We start from the raw sequence: 21,981 nt of genomic DNA on the forward strand, positions 1-21,981 counted from the left end.
GTCAAGGTAGAAGTCGAAGGATTGACTGCCCATTTCTCGATCTCGATTTCTTCGATCTTTGGCATTCAAAACTAGATTTTGGATTTTAATCGAATTTGATTTTTCATCATTATTCTAAATTTAAGCCACAATAAGCTCCCACTTATTTAGTCTCAAGTGACTACGCCCAATATTTTGGCGAAGTAATCCGGTCATAACGGTCTTACGATCGTCTATTTCCCTTGTCGTCATAGAGACAAGACAACTGAAATTAATATCTTTAAATAAATGGGAGTGTCTGACAACAGTTTTCGAATTTAAAGTGGAAGGGAAGAACGGCAATCGAAGGTATATTATGAGATACATGGAAAGGGTCATAAACGGTGTTAAACTGAAGAAATAGCTAGTCTTAAAAGAAATCTCTATAGGAGATTTAAGCGGAGAGCTTCATCAAACCAATCTGCGAATTACTAAATCATTATGATGATTGATGACCAAAGTATGTCGGAACAGAATTAGTTATTGGTTTTCATGGAGAGAATCCCTAATTACTTCAGTGAAATGTTTAAGATAGGGCCTGAAACCATTCAGGAAGCACCTTGCCCCAAGAATTATTCTTTACACTATCCCGTTTTTTGTGCAACTGCCTACCAAAAAGTATTTCTAATTACGGAATCTACCCATATCCTGGAATTCTCTCCCTGAAAATGTTCAACCGAAGGACTTCATTCATGCATTACAAAATCAATTATATATGTATTCCTCTTATAAATGCGATGGAAAATTAAACTTACTTTTCTCAATAAATCGCAATCTGAAAATAGCGAATATTGTAAAAAGTTAATCCTAGTTCACGTCTTTGTTATCCTCCTTTTTTATTACACGCTTTCTTAACATGTTCCTTCTATTTGTCTGTTTCAACGATGGAATCTTTTAATTGATTTTTAACCCATTTCACATTGTAGGATCGGCTAGTTATTTTGCGCTCTTACGTGCTTCTAATAACAGTACAATATTCAATAATCAGACATGTAAACATTGGGTTCCGTTGTGCTCAGTTTGATTGTATCACAACTGCTGTATGATGCTCAGGGAACAGGAGAAGGAACGGAAATGGGGGGAAGGATGGGAGGCCACTTGTGGATGCTCGCTGCTTATAACCTCCCGTCGCCACTGCTTGCTTTCCATCCGAGCCACCTGTCACCCGCGCGTCTCGTGTGACGAAACTCCCTTCCCCCACACCAATCGGCTCTCCCACGCTCCCCCAAACCATATCCCCCGCCCCGCCTGTTCACCATGGCAGCCTGGACCACACATGAGACTCGTCGACTGGGTTCCCGCTATACGAACTCAATCGTATTCAAGTTTTGCTGCGAAAAATTCGAAGATGAGTAGGAGGGAAGAAGTCAAGGCTAACATTAAAATTGGAAATGAATTCTGGATGGATAGGTTCTGTTCTTAGCGGGGAGGGAATGTTGACAGCAGTGTTAGAGGGAATGTTATAGGAATTTTTTTTAGAATGTGAGGGAAATGAGCGAGAGGAAAGAAGATAATTGGATATTTAGATAGAATGAAAAGGAGTAGACCTCATTGTGAACTGAAGAAGGAAGTTCGTTAAGGAATTTAAGGCTGCCGGATTGTTTCGTTAATACTCCATTTGTAAGCTAACTTAATCGGTAGAATACCTATAGTAAAATTATTTAGATAACGATGTAACCATATATATAATCTGTACTTTTTCCATAGATGGTGTTGCCGCAGAACAATAAATATTATTATTATTATGAATGATAGTATTTATTGTTTAAACATACGCTATCAAAATGATAATGTATGTTTAAGCGAGTATTTCGTAGCGAAAAAAAATGCGATCAGTTGAGAGGTAGTGATGCATCCTTCTTTATGGCGCCCTACGCGTATTGGACAATTTTCCAATACTAACTTCTCGAAAAGAGAGTGTCTGATGCATTATTCGTGTGGTTCTAATTTTATATGCATTGATAGGACACGTATATATATTACGAAAATAATTTGAACTACGAAATACATGAGTGAACCCAGGTGTGGACAAAGTATTAAGTGATTGCCTGATTTTTCTAGGTCTTCGTTTTATTTTTCTCTAACCAAGCGTGTAATGGGATCTTGGCTTCATTATTACATAAATTATCATATATGTACATAATTTAAAAGGGCAATCCTTGATTGTTAAAGTTGTAACATTTTAGCTCGGAAAAGGTGAATGAAACCAACATTTTACGAGAATTATAACTGCATTTTATTATTAGTATTTAAGATTATACTTGAAAAAAAAAATATTTTTACTATAGTATCGTCTTATGCTACTAATATTTTTCGTAGGTTTAAAGAAAATTTGTTCAAAACTTTCGTTTCGATCCAGTCCTGATTTCCCTTAAAGAATTTTGCGTATTTTGCTTCTGGGGGGGGGGGGGGGGCAGCTGGGTACGCCCATTTTTACAAATTTAAAGGTATGTACCTACACCTTTTTTTGCCATTTATTGAAATTAATTCCCTTATATCCCGTTTAAAAATAATTATTATCAAAATGCCTCTATGCATAAATCTTTTTATCCGTCATTGGGTAGACACTTGTATTAAGGGTTAATTTTTACCATACAACCTTTAAAATCACGTATTTAGTTGAAGGCCTAGTCATACTGGGTGTTTTTATCTTTGGAAAGGAATTATGGGAAGTCCAGGATGTAAGTAGTAGAGTGGCATTTTTTCGTTTACAACGGCATAGACTTTCAAAATTGCTCTCCCTCCCTCAGGCCATACCGCCCGACCTTCATCACCCACGATATTTACCTACCTCGTGCTAATAACACCTTAATCTCCATTCCTGCAAGTATAAGTTATACAATTATGTTTGAAAACTCTACCTACCTTCAAATTAGCCTTGGGTGCTAATACCAATGCTAATTGCGTTATTAAATTCGTTTGTGGATAAAGCTGGGAGAGTCTTGACCAGTGGTATAGAGGGTCCGGAACCCCCCCTAAATATAAAAACACTTCCTCCTTTAAAAAAATATTGAAAAATCATGAATTTACAAAATATTTTTTAAACAAATCAAGTTTATTCGATTATGAAATGTGTTAAAATAAGTTTAAAATCCATTACTTAGTACCCTGTTTTTCAAAAATTTTCCCCCCTGATTTGGAAACCTCTCGCCCCCCCTCTTCCCCCCACCCCGAACGAAATTGCTGGCCACGCCAATGATTAACTTTTTCTTTCTAGATTATCTATTTTAAATTTATTTTCAACTATTTTCAATATACCGAAGAATCTTGCATACTTGTCTGGTGATGCGAACCCGATTAGTGTCGTCATGTTGGCTGTAATTTACCCTGGAATCTGGAGGCTTTCCACCGAGTAAGCCTTAAGTCAGCATTGCCCGAAAATATTTTCCTCGAGAGACGCCTTTAGTATTAAGATTAATCCCGTAGACCATAGCAGCCACAAAATTAAAATAGGAAATTTTAAAATTATTTGAGCAGGTAATAGCATAGAGTATAGTATACTTACTCTATGGTAATAGACTTAAAAAATTAAAACTTGATAAAAATAGAGAATTTTCGTGTCCACATCATGATGCCTATTTTGTAACTGCAAATTTTGCAGCGGTTTTTCAGAGAATGGTTCATAAGTGTGTTTGTCCGAGGTGTGGAAAACTGTACTGAGGTGAGCAAAAGTTCGGTGTCAAATCTCCGTTTAAATCAATCTCTTTTTCTTCACTTTTGCTTTATTATTCCCTATCCTTGCGTATAAGCATCTGGAATGTATGATAGCATGGCTATAAAAGAAAATGTCACACGTATTCGCTGCCTGCTTTTGTCTCCCAATGTTGGTTGGCCAAATTTTCTTCAAGGATATTTTGCTCGTCTCACTTTCGCTAGAACTTGTAAAATCGTTTCAGTTGACGTAAAATTCTTTGGAAATTAGTGGTACTTGATTGACGATTTCTATAGCTATCTTATAAAAACACATGGGCCATTCCATCTCAAGTCAACTAGCGTTTGTCCCTCAGAGACTCTGATTTCAATGAAAATTTCTTTATGCGAATGATTTACGTTGAACTAAATACCTCGTGACCATTTTGCAAGGTGCGTCTCATGAGCATTTTAATTTTTTCGCATTTTTGTCCACGAAAACGTATCATGAATCATATCATTGTTTTTTTTCACCACCAAATTAACGCAAAGCCACGATTTATGACTTTTTTTCAGATTAGACTTCGCATAAGACCTTAATTGCGTAAAGAATCACTAAATTTCTTTTCCTTTTTTTATTCTATTTAAATGCATTAAAAATATTCATGTATTTTTACTCTGATACTTCTTCTAAGAATTGGCCAAAACTTTTATTCATGATCTAGACATACCTTACTATTTCAAATGAAATTTTGTGGAGCTCAATAATCGATTTTTGTAAAATATTTAAGCATTTACCCATTTCTCCCGCGCGGCACTCCGATTCCAACTTTAGAAATACTACATATCGTAGGCTTATATTACAAACCTGCAGATTCTGTAACTGCTCCAGTGGCGCAGGGAGGGGGTATTTTGGGGGATAAACCCCCCCCCCCACAACTCAGAGAAATTTTAAAATTTAATCCATTTTACTAAATTGGATAAATATTACTTATAGAATAATGCAAGGAATAATAAAGTATCCATCAGGAAACCTTAAAACTCACCGTTTTTAACCATTTATCTTAAAAATTTCCTGGGGAAGGCATCCCGCACCTCCCTTATAACATACCCCCAGTATTTGCTGCTCCTAAAACCTCCCTAGCCTTAATTCCTTGCTGCGCGCCTGCTCCAGACCATAGTATTACAATTTAACCATAATCTTCAAATATAAGCTATAAATCCGCAGTATTTGGTAATTATATTATTTACGATTTGCTTGTGATGAACCTTAAGCGAGAACTGTACTAAATAATTGGGCCAGCCAACCACGTATTATGACTAAATTTTCAAGCATACATATGCCATATTGCTTAAGTTAGACATTATTTATTGTTATGCAAAGATGAGTTGTTTTTTTAATTGTTTAAACACGGTCATAATTGATCCCCGATTGAAAAGTACTCGTTTTATTTCTATATTGTTCACGCTGTTTAGATTAGATGTTAATGTACATTAGAAATTTTGAATGTGAATCTTACACCTATAAAGTTACAGCATAACGATAACAAACTCTTATCCAATTCTAGTATCTCCCCTTCAATATAGCGCGACATCGCTGTGAATAGTTTATTTTCGCTGTTTATTAGGATTTATTTCCTGTGTGTGCATACATTCACCATAGCCAATCAAATACTTATCGTATAGTTGTACCTTAAATTGTACAACATGCTTTGACGCCATTCTGACGTTATTAGAAATAACTTTAACTGAGCTCTTATCCGCAACTTCAGGGCCAATACTCGAGACGACCGTGGATATTTGTTTCGTCGTTTATATTTTTGTTTACATTTTGCATGAATTACACTACCGTGATTTCGTGGGCAGAACGTGTTTCACTTTTTTTCACTGGAGCGACTTTCCTTGCAATGGTAATACCATACCCATCGCGGATTGGTCATAAGTGAGTTAGAGAGAGTATTTTGGTGACAAACAAATTGCTTCACCTTCCTTAAGTTTTTTTAAGTCGTTTAATCACAATAATATTTCCACTTTTAACATTCTTGCGCGTTGTTTATGTCGTTGACCGAGGAATAATATTAATATACTGCATTATATTTAAGGAATATTCCTCGTGTTATCATCTAAGGAGTAAGGATTTTCAACGATAGCGTTTATAGTGCATGCTTGTGTAAACGAAAATTGCTGGTGTAAATCCAGCTTCATTTAATACACGAGGTAATCGGGAAGTGAATTGTATCTCCACCCTCAAATTTATGCCTGGCTCCGACTCTGGCGAGTGTTTGCGCTTGCGAGGGCGCAATTTCATGCGGGGCGTGTAAATAGGCTTTTAAATTCCCCATTCGGAGCAATTCGCCGGCATCTCTGCGGAGTGGTGTGGGGTAGTAGCCATTCCGACGAATTTTTTATCGCCTCTGTTTGCTGTCACAGGAAGTACACACACACTCACACTCACGCTGTTGATCTGGCCGAGCAAACGACCGACGCGACCCTGCTCGCGGGAAATGATCTCTAGTTTTGGCGAAGACAGCCTCCAGTCGGTGGCGCAACCAAGTCTGCGGAAGTTTGAAATCAAGGGTTTGGTTTATACATATACCGTAAACGCGGGCTACTTGAGCCCTGTGGGCTAACTTGAGCCCAAAACTGAAAAATGAAGTTTGGTTCTCTGCGTGCTCATCAGTATAGCAACATCAGTATAGCGACGCAATTCAGTGCTTTGCTGGTAGGCTTAGGCAGTAGGTATGGTAGGTAGACTGGTACATCGAGTCTAGGAGGTTAGGGAAGTCACCACAGAGAGCAGTACTGGTTATATAGCTTACACACGTGTTTGTTGTTTCACTCTGCAAACTTTCGTCTGTATAGACATCAGGAATAGCCTAAAACTGGGCATAAGTGCATATATTTCATACTAGGTTTATTTTCAAAGCAAATAGAGGCCTTTTTATGTCCTAAATAGCTCATTAACTGTACAGTATGTTGTTAAGTACAACTAGTACAAATTATCTAAAAACTCGGGTTACTTGTGCCCATGGGACGGAGGGAATGACCGTGTGATTTAGGAAATGATGGGTCGAGCGATTATTTCTTTGGCAACTGAAAAGGTATCACTTGCGCTAACATTTTAAGGGACGGAAAAAAAATGATTGTTTGATTCAGACTTTACCCCAGAGGAGTCATCGCAAAAATTTGAACTATACTTTTCAACTTTTGCGGCTCACTTGAAATCTCCAGTCCGGAGCCCTTGTCCCTTGCCCACCCTAGTTCTGGGCCTGCTTCCATCCTTCCCCTCCCCGTCTATCCTTACCCTAGAGGCGTCGCGACGCGTCGGTGCGTTCTTAATGTGCCGACAACTCCTTCCTATTTATCTTTGTATCTTCACCGCTTTTGATGCCCGGGTGTAAAACTTAACCGGTAGAAATGGGTGTGGATGAAAATAATTTATTTCTTGCGGGGCTTGGTGGACCCTTGGAGCTCTGAGAGGGATAAGACCCCCCCAGAGCTCAGAGAAATTTTCAAGTTTAATCTATTTCACTTAATTAGATTAATATAACTTATAGAAGAGTGTAAGGATTAATAAAGTATCCCTCAGAACGCCGTAAAACTCACCTTTTTGAAGTATTTATCTTAACATTTTTGTGGGGGAGGGCCCCCGCATCTCCCGCTTACCGTGGTGGGTGTTCCATACCCCCCACAGACACTCCATTATTAGTTGCGCCTAAACCCCCCTCCCCCTAGCCTTAATTCCTAGCTGCGTCCGTTGACGTAAGATATCGTCTCTAATTGTTCCAAAATCACTATAGCTACAGACACAATCTATATGAGGGCCACGAACCTAACTATACCCCCCTAAGAATGCATTGTATGAAATACAGAGTGTGAGTAATAAGTAGATACTGCATTAGAAGTTCTTCACTAGCCACCCCTAAGGTCTCGCAGCATCACAATCACCAGAGGCACACTATCTGCGTGATAAAAAAACCTTGGGTGTCTCATTCTTTCCGGAGTTCGCGGAAAGTTAAAAAGAAGAGTTATCATTGTGAGATTTTTTTGTATTTTAAGTGAGGTTTTTGTTTTTATATAGCATCACCAACATGATGCTTCCGTGAATTTGTTTGTCATGGGCCACGTTCATAGCCTCTGTGTCCCTAACATTGAGTCACTCAGCAAATGCGATGGCGCCAATCATATTCTCGGTTCTCCCACAGTGTTTTGGACATGGTCCTTATATATAAGGGCCATGGTTTTGGATATCGATAGCATTGATTCACTAGTCTGTTACTGTTATCAATACGTAGATGATTATGCCTTTAATGCTAGTGGCCATGAAATTGTGGAATTTCATTGTAGGAAATGGAATTAACATATTTAGCTCTTTTCAACTCAGAAAATTTGGCGACTAAGTGAATAAATTTCCTGAGTGAAAGCATTTTAAGCGTATGCATTCCTATGAATTTCTATTAAGCTATTTCCTATGAATTATGACCTCTTCCTATGCCAAAATGTTCACCTGGAGAGGACTTTATGTAGGTGAGATTTTTAAATGCTTGCATAATTACATATGCTATTACTCATCAATTCCTTGACATTTCAGGTCCGAAACAGTATATTCGATAAAGTGGTTGATTGAGGTATTTTCAAAATAAACGAAATTCTCATGCGGAATTGATTCTGTTGTATCGTGCGATGTGGGTAACTTCAGCTTGGAGTCCAATAATACTCTTGGCATGTTCATTTATCTATCTCGAGGTCTTCCGTGATAATTTTACACAATTATATTAAGTATTTAAAATAATAAAATCAAAGAAGCATTCGGAATGTGGAACTGTCGAAGAATGGTGAAGGTAAAATAGATCGATCAAGTAAGCAGTGAAGAAGTGCCAATGACTAATAGTAGTGAATGAAAACAGAAGTCTTCTGAAAACCTCAAGCAGAAGACAGGACAACTTAGTCGGCCACATCATGGGGCATGATGGCCTGATGAAGACAATCGTCGAAGGACAGGTGGACGGGAAGAAAGGCTAGGGGCGATCCTGAATGAGTTTCATAGGAGAGGTTAGGATGTATGTAATAGGGAAGGAATACATCATTAACTTAAGGATAGGGGATAGAAGAGCGAAATGGAGATCTGCGTAAAACCAATGTTACGATTGATGACTTATGATGATGATTTACAATTTATTTGGTTCTGATTCTAGGTCCCATTGAAACACTATATTTTTCGTTAAAAGAGTGAGCTATTAAAAAAATAATCTTTGCCATTAGGAGGCGTAAGCAATGAGTCATATATGTCAGTCACAGTTGTTTTTTATAGGTTCTTTCCTACAGTTTCCAATTTAGTCCATGAACTTATATGAAGACCATCACTGCTTTTTATAAAAACCTTTATCAAGCTGTAAAAATATAACTCAGTAGTTCATAACATCATGCCGTCTCGCTAAGGCTATTTCCAAGTGCTTCGTGAATTAGATTCTGGCAAGATAGAATTGCACGAATTTTTTTAACGTCATTAGCCAAGTATTTGCTAACGTAGGCCTTTATAAGTGCCTGCCTTCACCTTAGGCAAAGCAAAATTTTTTAAGGTTCCTACATGGTGAAAATGAAATAACCGACGAAAATGAAGATAGAATTCCATAATTAGCTCTTTGAAGTATTAACATTAGATTTTAGCAGGACTGATGAACATCTTAAATATTTTACTTCTTAAAGCGAAATACTGACTGTATAAAGTTATAGATGTATTATAACGTATTGCACATCCATTCATAATAGCATGGGGACTTCTCCAATTGGGGAGATATTCATTTTCAATTATTTTATGGATTTCCTTCGAGTATCCTGACTTATTGAATTATTTCTCAGTGATTAAAATATGTATCATTGAGGTGCGCAGGCAGAGTTACCAATATTGTTCAGGATTTCGCAAAAATTTTGTTTAGAATCCTTCCTGCGGGTAAAACATACTATTTCTGGTAATGTTCCTCTCATAAACAGACCATTTCTTCGTAAAGATATTTGATTATGACAAAGTTTTCTTTGTAAAAGCAGTTTACACAGAAAACTTTTGTGAAAAGCTACAGCTTGAGCTATCATTCTAAGGAATGGAAAAAATTATCTTGAGATTCAAGCTTAAGATTGCGCTTATCCAAGGGCATGCGATGAAAATTTACAGGAAGCCTACAGTTTTGTTTCTCCGTAAAGATATGCTTAGCTATGGGCATTTATGTGATTAATGCCCATGACGAGTCGCAAAAAGATATTTTGCCAAGTTTGAAGAGGTTCTCATCAATCAGAGGTCATGTGGCAACGCCATCAAATTGGCGACAAAAACAGTGATGTATGCATCCTGCCCGTCGCGGAATTCGAACCACGGCCTCGATCGAAATGTTGCAGCCCCCTTTAGTCTCGGCAGCTGCTCAGACGTAGAAAAAATATCCATGCATCGTAGGAATGAGTTCCCGCAAAAATGTTTTTATTTCACCATTTCGTTTTAACTGCACTGTGAAGTTCTATGGTCTCCTTGACTGCTCCAAGTAGCGGTAATTAAGACACTTTTTAGCGCAGTTTTTGCCTTTTAGCCTTGTCGCCAAGGATACTGCATCAGTCTCTATATCAGAGGCTTAATTTTTGATGCCAATTTAAGGGTGCATTTTAATAGTTTTTCGAAAACGTCCGTAGATCGGCGATGATTGCAGAGCGATCCATTTAGTCTGATTACTTAAAATATAACTATTAGAGCTGGTTACATAATATCTAGTTTGTGCATAAAATGATACAGCCATCAAGTTGGCGGAGGCTGAAACTACTGGTTAGCTTGTGTTTAATATCAGTCTTCAAACTAACCAGAACATTCATCCATCGCCAGGTAAAGTTGAAGGCTACATCATACTATAGTTCGCGCTAACCAGACATTGTAAAACTGGTCCTTAATGCTGTGAGGAATAGCATTGTAACGTTATGAAACATGAGGGAAAAAAAACTAGAAGCAGTGTCACATTATTTAAAAGTAATACCATGGCGGAAATTTTTACCTAATGCTAACTTATTACTACTTCCCCCTTAAGACGTCTACATTAGTTTACTAGATTATAATTACTACCTAGACTTCTGGGAAAACAGTAAAAATTATTTTATTTCAGCTTTACTGTGATTTGCTTGCTCTGGGTGCCTCGCGAGAATGAAACATTGGGCTTGGGAATGAAACATAGTTTTCGCCAAACGCTGCATATGAAAAAAACCTACTTTTCCTGGACCCTCGTTAAATTCCTTAAGGTTTCCCGAGTTTTTCCGGAAGACCGAAATTCCCGGAGTTTTCCTAGTTTCCCAGATAAGCGGACACCCAGGTCTTTCTAAATGGATTGAACGAATCGAGCCCAATGCATCCGATACTTTTAGAACATATACATATGTGCAGTGTGGAATATATTTCTTTTCCTTGATCTTTGGCAGAGGCTGGTTTCAAGCTGGCGGAGGTACTGGTTCGTGTTGGAAGGTAGGAGGCTGACTTACTACGAGAGCCAGCCGCATCCATCGGTGGAACTCCCGCCGTCCTGCAAGGGATCGCTCACCATCGCACCCGCGACGTCGGTGACCACGTCTAAGCAGGCGCCCGCCAATGGCGCCAATCACCAGCCCAATTACCGGGAGATATTCATCCTCAATTCATCGAGGCTAGTCACTTTGGTGAGTCCAGGCGACATGACTGTGCAGGCAAATGCTTAACCCATTCCCGCCTAGAAAATTATCGTTTTGCTATTTTCAGATATTTAGATACGTTGCTACTATGGTCGTCTCTAGTAATAAAGCGAAATATTTTGGTGATACATCGTGTTTCAAGAGAATGACCCGAGGCCATATAGCTAAACTGAAACGGTGGCAAGGTTAGAATCTAATTTTGTAGAATTTAAGGTTTTCCCAGCGTATAGTTTGTTGAAAAATATCTCGGGTTTCACTCCGAATGTGGTGTTGGTTTAATTCTCCCAACGTTTCAACGGCTGAGTCTGCCATCGTCTTCAGGGGTATACTCTTTACGGTACTTATTTATTTATGTAATAAAAAAATTTTATTTTATAAAAAGTACCCTACTTACTCATTAAAATTACTTGCTTATTATTAAAAGTACGGTACGTATTTATTTATGTAATAAATAAGTACCGTAAATATAATAAAAAATTTGTAATAAATACATAAGTACCGTAAAAAAGTACCGTAAAGAGTGTACCCCTGAAGACGATGGCAGGCACAGCCGTTGAAACGTTGGGAGAATTAACCCAATGCCATACTCGGTGGGAAACCCAAGAAATTTTCCATCATAATCTAATGTTGTTCAATTTTTACAAGTGCCCTGGACAGAAAGGATGAATCTTCAGGGTAAACATATTTTTGGATGAAGGAAAGTTAAAATAATTTATACTGTGCCATTTCATGTTTACCTTAATGATATAAAATTGAAATTTACAGACGGAAGGCGTCCACATTGATTTTCCGTTTGGCATCCGAGTCTTTCCGTCAGTGGGCTTATTGCGACCGGCTTCAAAAATCAACTAATTAGTTGATTTTGCTATGTCAAGCTTCAGAAACAAATTTGTCATAATTCGAACCGCAAAAAGAAGTGCGGGTTTTCCTCAAGAGCCTCATATGCTCAGAATAGTAGGATGTAGTCATATTGCTACGGTGGGCGGAAATGGGTTACATAAGTTCCATCATCATCGACGTCATCATGAACACTGTTCATTGAACAGTCATTAATACTAAAATTGGTTTTACGCAGTTCTCCACTCATTTCTCCTATCGGCTAACCTTTTATCGCATGAATAATTCTTCTGTATTTCTTGGTTGATGCTCTCGCGGGCTATTGTAGCTGTACTTAGAACTCTGTATTTATATATCTGCTTTTTTTAGAGTGAAATCATGGCATCGAGATAAGATTAGTGAAAATAATTATTGGAACTCCTGTTAATAGCGAGAATTTATTTTCCGATGAAGTTAGCCATATCTTACTATCGCCAACGGTAGATCGGTAGATAAAAATAAAATAAGAGAGATTAACTATAGAACAGATAGATTTAGACTGTCGTTTTTTCCGGGATCGATAAGAGACTATAACGGTAGCGATAGGACATAAAATTGAGGCAAAAAGGTGATAATGAAATGTATGGATAAAGGAATGGAATGAAAGAATTGGTGGTGTGTATCAATGAGCTTTAACCATAATCCCCCGAACCATAAAGGACTTTAATAAATGCTGGTCCTAACTTCGTTAGAGCACTTCATTTTTATGTGTAAACGGCTGGTATCCTAGCACCCCCTGCCACACGCCTTTTAGGCGGCTTGCGGGGTATTATGCATAATGTAGATGAGCTCTAGAAGCTGGGCCAGCTCTCATGAGTAAACCTTAAGAAGTGAGACACTTCTTACAATAATAATTAAATTTTTTAAGTAGACAATTTATTTTTCAAAGCCATCCTATAGCGTGCAATAAAAAGTCTTTTTTGTGTATGAAACCAGGGTCTAAGTAGAGGGAGGTCATTGAATTGCATCACACGATGGGTATCCCTCACCTTGGTTGTACGGATGACACAAATTGATTGAAGCGAGGAGGGAAAAAATAAATTAAACGATTGATCGAATCGGGATGAAACTACATTTTTTTAAACTCCACTTGCATACGTCCTTGACCGTGGAATTTTCATTAATTGCATGCCCATCTTCATTACTGCGTATGTTCTCCTAATGGTAGAACTTGGAATGGAATTTCAGGGAGAATTTTCCTCATCGGATCAATTTAATTCCACCTAGATTTAATCAATTTCATAATTTTCTTTGAAATGCGAATCTTTCGTGCGAAAGCTTTTAAAGACGTTTTAATTTTTTTCCTTTTCACGAATTTCACCCATCGTGGCAAATACAATACTTACTCTCATCTCAAACATATGTGGCGGAGCTAAGTTTGGAATTGTTACCTCGATAATTAGCATAGTGAAGAAATCTTGGCAAGTTTAGTATTTAAAATTTCTGCGGAGAGTAAAATGTGATTTTGTAACAGATATCTTTCAGAGAAGGTCCACTTTCCGATTCTACAGGTTGGCTCCATGTAATATTTACGTGATTCTTACGCGTGAGGGTCAAAGTGTCTGTGGGAAGCTTTCGGATATAGGCCAATTACCCTGAGGAAAGCCAGTCACGAGGCGCGGAAATAAATTCTGGCTCAAGACTTGGGAAAACTTTACGCTGATGATACAATGATTTAATACATTAGATACTATAAGTATTCGAACATAATTTTGTACATCTCATCAATGATAGGTACTGTGTTCAAAGTCCCATTGAGGTAGAATATCCGCTTAGATTTCTTAAACTTCGCAACATTGGAGGGACTTGAATCTGGACGTGGGCCAATTGCTGTTTAGCTTATAAGAAAATAATTATTAGTCATAATAAATGTAAATCAACGATTAGCTCTGTAGCTACTTGCCCAGCTCCGGCAATCAATATAGCCACCACAGCAGCCCTGTTGCCAATGCATTAGCTACTCAGCCTGGCGAAATACTGAGTTTGGCACCGAAGGTTAATTCATCACCACACCGCAAGTGTGTTCACCCCTGCGAAACATTCTTTGAATGGCTTGGTCCGCTGGCTTTACAAAAACCTTTCGACTACCACTTATAAGGAGAATGGCCCCTCGGTTTAAGGGCCCAGGGAAATCACAATGGATTGCCCGTTGACGAGAAATGGGCTCTGGGTGTTACGAAAAGAGAGCTTTTGTTTCCGTTTGTTTGGGTCTTTCGCGAGTGAGGACAAATGGGAAGGGAAGGCAGGGAAAGGGGTAGGTTTAGGCGCCGTGGGATAATGATCTTTTATGCGTCATAAAACTTGTGAAATACCTGCGTGTTTAGTTTAGAGGCCTCACAAAACCGTCCGCTACCCGTTTCTGAAGTGTGGTTAGCCAGGCTTGATGTAATAACGGCTAATCCGATTGCAATTAAGTTTTCATTAACGTTTGACTTATTTTCTACCCAGATCACACTACACTAAACTGTCAGTTCTTCAACCTACAGATTGGTTTGGATCAGTGGCGGATACATATGTATACATATATATGGGGGGCGAAGGGGGCGCGCGAATAAAAATATTTGAAAATGACGAAAAGAAATGAAATCGACAGATGTACAATCCCATGCAATGAAAAAGCATGCTGTCTAAGTGAGAGCTTGACCAAGGTGAGTGAAGTTGGAAATTGACTGTCTGGACTGGTGGATAATGGCGTGTTCCCTCATCACCGGATGTTCATGTTTCCAACTCCCTGCGGGACACGCTTGCCTGGTTCGCTATTGTTCTTAGTCCGGGTATTTTTTAATAGCTGTACGTAACCATGATAATTCGTTACCGTAGTAGGATTGGTATGAATTGCTAATGAGAACGCCCAGTTGGCTCTGAACGTGACTTATATCCGGAAAAACTCTTCGCCCTATCTGACCGCAGAAAATGCCTTACTTCGCCGGTTCTTTTGCTTTTTTTTATAATTTCGTACTATGCTCATCTTTCGCCATCTAATTTTAAGCCAAGAACTAGTCTATTTGCGTTAGGGCCGATTCCAGGGAGATAATCATGATACGCTGGCCTCGCTGGCGGCGGGGTTCAATCCTCGCCAAACTAACCGAATATCGCGGGTTCGAGTCCCGCCTTCAGATTCCTGAAGTTGAAAGAAATGGGAAAAATCAGGCGGCATTTGGCGCCTTGGGAGGTTGTCCCAATTCAGGGCATGGTTGTTTATTATCGTCGTAAATTGTTACAGGGTATATTCCCCGCTGTAAAAGCCTTATATGCGCTGTTATAGGGGTTATGAATATAAATAAATGAGACGCGGGATTCGCTACTGAGACAATTTGCGAGAGAGATTTGAAAAGTAAATAATATCGTGTGGACGAAGTCGTACTTTTTGGAGGGGATGCGTCTTCATATGCAGTAGCGTAGCCAGGAATTTCGTTCGTGGGGGGGGGGGGTCCAAAATCAGGGGGGAAATTTTTTGAAAAACAGTACTAAGTTTTTAACTGGTTTTTAACTAATTTTAACACTTTTCATAATCGAAAAAACTTCACTTGTTAAAGAAATATTTTGTAAATTCCTGATTTTTCAATATTTTGTTTCCTTTTATGATGGAAAATAATTGTTTGTATATTTCCGGGGGGGGTCCGGACCCCCTGCCCCCCCCTGGCTACGCCACTGTTCATATGTATTAGCCGACGCATGACTATTTGGCATCTAGATTTACCTATGCAGAAAATGTGTGGACTTACGTTGGTGTCTCGAATGTTTAATTTTTAGAAGATCGCATCTATTGACCATTGCCCTCCGATGCCTGAAGTTGAAAAAAAAATCAGGTGGGATTCGGAAAAAAATCGCCACTCATTTCAACCTATTTGGATAAATGCTTACTTATGGATACCATCTATTAATAAAATAATTTCTGGAAAACTTCGTTTTCCACGACATAATAATGCATTGATTGTAAGGAAAGAGCTTTGGAGAGTGAAAATATGCGAGACACTTCCTTTGACACTACATCATGTAGAGTTTATTCAATGAAACCTAAGATTTCATTAAAACTTGGTATGGTCAACAAATGTTGAGGAGAGGCAACCCGCTGCCTTTTAAAATACTCGGGGAACCCTTCAAATTTTGCCCTCTGGAAGCCTAATCCAAGATAAAATAAGGATTTATTCAGATAAAATGTACGCCTTTATAGGTTTCTCGATCATCCCCAAAATGAAGCCCTAACACTGGCACGTTAATTTGGAAATATACGTTTCTGAGTTAACATTTATTGGATTGGTTAGATTGTGAAATGGAAACAGCTGGAATTCGAGCCACGGATAGCGAGTTATGTTAATTTTCAGCTGAGTGTATAGCAGCTTTGGTTCTCGAACAAACCAATAGTTGAGATGTCATGATGCTACAGATTTTGTGACCCATTTTTGGCCCTGCAGCCTTCAAGTCAGCATTACCGGGGGTGTCTTTCCAATTTTTTCTCAAAGCAAATTTCAATCTCAAAGCACCCAGAAAACGATTTCAGTTTTTGTATGGATTTTTCAAGCATGAGTTTTGCTACATAAATTTATGTTTTGTGATTATTTAGAGATCAATGTTTTTGAATTTTGGCTATTGAGCAATATTTTCTAATATCTATTTTCATTAATATTGGTAAATACTCAATATCAAAGTTATATAACCATTTTTCATGCTTCAAAATTGTTAGTGCTATCATTAATTCCACTATTTCTGCTACTACTGCATTACTTCATATCTCTTAGTACTCTGAAAAAACTGAATTTTAGAGTTTCATGATAGAAAGAAAGTGCATTTGCTTTGAATTTGTGTTAGTTGGCGGTATTTTTTTCCACTCACAAAAAATATTTTTTTTATAGAGGACCAAAGATGCTGACCAGTTCTCATCATGGGTTAAGGCCCTGGTGGCCTCAACAAAACTCCCAGTGAAGTCACAGCCAGCTAATGGGTCCAATACTCCTCAGTCTGCTGGAACCACTAGTCTGTTTCCTCTCCAGCCATCCACTAAGTATTTCCGGTACTCTTTAACCAATTTATCTACTCAGGAAGAAATTAAGGTGAGCACGTGTAACTGTACCTGATTTCCTCAGTTCTTGATAAACAACATTGCATAAAACTGCATTAGAATTTTCGGAATGATTAGGAACCAACAAATTTTTCTTGGATAGAATCTGAATTATTATGAAACAATACAAATTTCAAATTCCTACTCCAGTAAAGATAAACCTTGCAGTCTCAGGCAGATATAATCATGGAAATGGTCATTTATTAGGCACTTAATGCATGTTTATTCTAAGGGTTGAAATCTATTAATGACCGAGCTAGCACATTACAAGTCATTGAGATAAGGTGAAAGGAAAAAGTAAGGAAGGCACTTATAAGTAAGCATGCTGGTCGTATGGTTTTCTTACGATCAGGCCGACAAGCATCCAGAGTAAGGACAAAATGGAGGTGAAACTTTCAGCACTTCCATAGATGTTATTATTATTCCATCGTTTTAGAGCATTCATTAAGGCATTTATGCATAAGAACAATGTTTTCTCAATCTTGGAACTTCTATAGTATGAGGATAAATTACATCACATAGCAATAATTTGAAAATTATTCACATCAATGAAATGATGGTGAAACTATGGTCGTAAGAAAAACACATATTTTACATGAAAAGTGACGTAGAATATAAAAATGTCAGAAAGAAATCTCTAGTATATGTATATATTTTTTATTCATTGGGTTGTCAGACCATAAATTTAAATTCATAAATTTCAGATTGTGTGGACCTTGACTAAAGTCAGTTTGTTTCATGCATGCAGCATCTAAGTTTTTCTATATATGTATTAAGTGTATATTTTATAGAGTTTTATTTACATGATAGAAATTAGCTAATACCTTTTCATGTTTTCCAACTTTTAGCCTACGTGGCCTAAGAATGGGGCTCACACCATGGATGCCAGGAGCTGCAGTTTATACCAAAGAAAGAGTGGAAGCTTGGATGATATGCTGGACAATTGCAATGTCTCTGCCAAAGAATCTGTAAAAGAGGCAGTATCCTCTGATTCAGATGATGAAGATAATGATGATCTTCAAAGCAAGACAGCCTCTCCCAAAGTGGAGGATAATCTCAGTCTACAGAATCCTACAGATTGCAGTATACCAATGATTGAGCACGAGCTTCCACAAGCTAGACTTTGCGACAGCAATGAGAAAGATCTAGTCCAAAAGAAAGAGCTCTTGGAAGAAATGAGTTCGCCAGCCATTAAGAATTGGGACAAGATACATCCCAGCCCTTATGTGGATGAAAACTATGAGGCAGAACACGACTTGAGCAGGTATATCGAACTCACAGGAAATCGAAGTGTAAAACACAGTGATACTCATGATGGGAAAGTAAAGGCTAGAAGATTTTTAACTTCATTAGTGCCTAAAGACTCAAAAATATTTGAGGGAATTTGCAAACAAGACAGAGGGCCTAAAAAAGAGAGGCAATCAATGGTGCTTGACAAGAAGGGAGGATCTGCTGAGCTGCCCGGTGAAAAAAATGAGAAGTCCAAAGCAAAAAATAAGCATGTCCCACCACAATCAGGGGTAGCAGAGAGACAGAACGATACTCAACGTGTACAAAAAGTGATGAGTGTGAATGAAGCTAGTCATGCTGGGTCTTCAGTTAGGAATTCCTTAATGAAGAGAACGTCGGAATTTAGGACGGCAAGGAGGGGGAAACGGAACAAGGATAAAAAGAAAAGTGAAACCGACGAGGCAGATTTAACTGATGTATCCCCACAGCCGCTATTCAGTAGGCAGAACAGTCGTAAAGAAAAAGCCATTACTGTCGCTCCATTACTGGATGAGAGCGATGCAAAGAAAAAGAGGAAGAGGATGGGTTTTTTGACCAAAATGCTGCGAGGGAAGAAATCTGATGGTCAAGAGGAGGTGGCCGAAAGATACGACATGTTAGAAGATATTCCCTTTGACAGTCACAGTGGCAATTCTTATAAATTTGGTGTCGCCCATGCCAATGAGATCAGTGAGGACGAATTATCGCCTAGAGTGAATTCAGCCCCAGTTCCCCATCATTTAAGCTTTGGATTGAAACTATTTCCTATGGATGATGATGAATTGAAAAGGAAGCTGGAATTAAGAATGGCCCAGATTGAATCAGGAATGGTAAGATTTTGCAATGAATTTCTTAGCCTTAGTTGAAAGAAACACTTGCAATTTTCCATTATTGTAAACTTTTATTCCATATCTAGCCAAAGCAGCAAATGATATCCATCAGAAATCTAAATGAGGTTGATATATCTCAAACATGTTGTTATTACTTGATGGATATTTTGTCAATGTAACATAGAAATCCACCAATGTCTGGGGGCTACCAGAAACCATTATAAGCACACCCATTACATATCTTCTCATTAGTTGTTGTGAAGATATCTAAGAGATGTTGTAATATGAACCTCCATATCCGCTGTTGGACATCGCTGCAACGTTGTTTGGCAGGTCCTTTGAATATTTGACAGATATCCATGCAACTTTAAATGGATATACATAGGTATTGCAGGGATGTCATATGTTAACGCCGACAATGTTGTCTGGCTGTTTTTGGTCTATTGATTGCTGCTTAGGAGGTTTTATTGTTACTACATATATCATCTTCAAGTTTGTACCTTGACGATGATGTAGTTACATCGAAACCTAGGTCGGAATAAAAGTTTGTAATTGTGGAAAAGTGCAAGTATTTCTTTCAATAGGGAAAAATTCCACTCCATCACGTTAAGTTCTTCTGATTTTATTCGTAGCCTTTGCTTTTGAATCTAATGATTTTGTGCAAGAATAGTTTAATCACTAATTGAAAAGTAATATGTTTTTCTCCATTAATAGAGGCTCTTTCAGGGTTAAAAACAGTTGAGATTTAATGTTACATGAGAAGGGTACTTATTTTTTAATCTATTTATATCTGGATAAATTTAATCAAAAGTAATTTAACTATCAATTTTAATTACTAAGAGTAACTTTGAGACTGAAGTTAAGATTTTACTGTTCTATTTTAAAATTTCAAAGGTTAACATGGAGAAATTGATGGCATATTCTTGATTAAATGGTTCAGGGTTGCAACTGGCCTAGCATATGTAATGGTAATAAAATCCCTAAAACCTTAACATTCACACTTTATTTTCTATTTTTTTATATTTACCCAAAAAATTACTTTTACAAATACATATTTCCAAATTTTCTACTTTACATTTCCCATTAACTTGCAAGTTATTTCAAATGCAGATGGAATTAGGCTGGTCCAGTTTATTTTCTGTCAATGCATCTTTCATGATAAATATGTATTCTCTGATTCAAGGCATCAGCTAGAGATCTTCCAGAGCCTGCTCTGTTCCAAAAAAGTGATGGATGGAGCGCACTGTTAGCTGAAGGTACAAAATTTAATTTTTCAATAAGGGTGATGAATGAATTTGAATTAATTAATCACCCAAGTTAAATGCAAGACTAAAATAAGTGGTAATCCCCCACAGTCAGTGTACAAGCTATAGAGTTTTAAACTAAATAATACATTATTGCCAAAGAGAAATAATTATATCTTTAAATTCTGATGAAGCTGAAGAGCCCAACAATTTAGCTCATTGTAACTGATCTTCATTGTACAGACTGTGTCATTAATTGTGTGTCAGTTTTGATCCCTCATTTTATACACTTACAGTCATACAATTTTGATGAAAATTTGCATGCAAATCAGATAAGGTGGTTAGTTTAGATTTACATAAACCAAATTTTATAAATTGACCTTTTGACCTCAATATGTAGGTACAAACACAATCTTTGATTTTGTCTTAAAGATTTCAATGTTAAAGATAATAAGATAGATAAAAATGATAAATTTGTTGGTGACAGTGGCATTTCCTTGGCTTTGGACATGGGAAAAAATGATGGAACTTCTCTAATTTGCAAAAAGTCCAACCAGGACCCTTGTAAGGTCACATTGGTGGTCACCACCAAGGTCAAAGGAGTGATGAAAGAGAAACTTGGCTTCCAAGGTGTCGAACCATAAGTTTTCAAGGCACTCAACATACCAGTTTTGGCAACTTGTATGTATATGGGCCTGCTTTCTGAGCTTCAATTTATGACTGGGCTGCATCTCCTTGAAAAGCTTTTACTTTAATGTAAGCGTAGTCTTCAATGTATGCTTACTCAATGGACCTATGTAAAACTTGTCTGTAATTGGGCTTGCTAAAAATTAGATTATTTTCATTTTACCTATCTTATCTTTTGATTTGATTGCTGACACTGATAAAAACAGTGAAAAAATTACAAAATATCATCAAAGACTTTTCATAGATTAGAGTTACCGTTATCTCTCATTAGACTAGTCCATTGCACTTAGGAATTGGTTATCGCCTAGGTTCAAAGTCACATCAGATAATCACACAAGCACAAATGATCTTGAAAACCATATCCATTCTGGTATTGACAGTATGAACTCCATGTAGGTATAGAAAAAATCAGGAAGAGAATTTGACAGCACAAAATATCTTTGAATATGAAACTCCATGAGCCAACAGGTAAGCATTAGCATTCTGGTGATTGAAGCTTGGCAATGGAAGGAATTGATGTGTACTTTTAAATCGAGGTGAAAATCTGTTTCCCTTAATAGCTGTGGATGATATTCTAATATTTAAAAGAAATTTCTGATCTTTGACCATATTAATGAACTGCAAGAAAACAATATTTTCCTAATTACCGAATAGATTAAAATAGCCATAATTAAAA

At 37.7% G+C, this 21,981-nt stretch overlaps 1 protein-coding gene across 4 annotated transcripts in view; it reads left to right on the forward strand.

Moving 5' to 3' along the window:
* The window catches only part of LOC124160604, a 56,542-nt gene that overhangs the window by 25,111 nt on the left and 9,450 nt on the right, over positions 1-21,981 (forward strand). For all 4 annotated transcript variants that reach the window (XM_046536490.1, XM_046536488.1, XM_046536487.1 and 1 more), the window contains exons 3-6: positions 11,095-11,328; positions 17,070-17,267; positions 18,124-19,374; positions 20,558-20,630. In XM_046536490.1, the coding sequence (XP_046392446.1) occupies positions 11,095-11,328; positions 17,070-17,267; positions 18,124-19,374; positions 20,558-20,630 (1,756 nt within the window). The remainder of the gene's footprint in view (positions 1-11,094; positions 11,329-17,069; positions 17,268-18,123; positions 19,375-20,557; positions 20,631-21,981) is intronic.

This window comes from Ischnura elegans, chromosome 6 (genome assembly GCF_921293095.1).
Source record: "Ischnura elegans chromosome 6, ioIscEleg1.1, whole genome shotgun sequence".
Taxonomy (NCBI): Eukaryota; Metazoa; Arthropoda; class Insecta; order Odonata; family Coenagrionidae; genus Ischnura; species Ischnura elegans.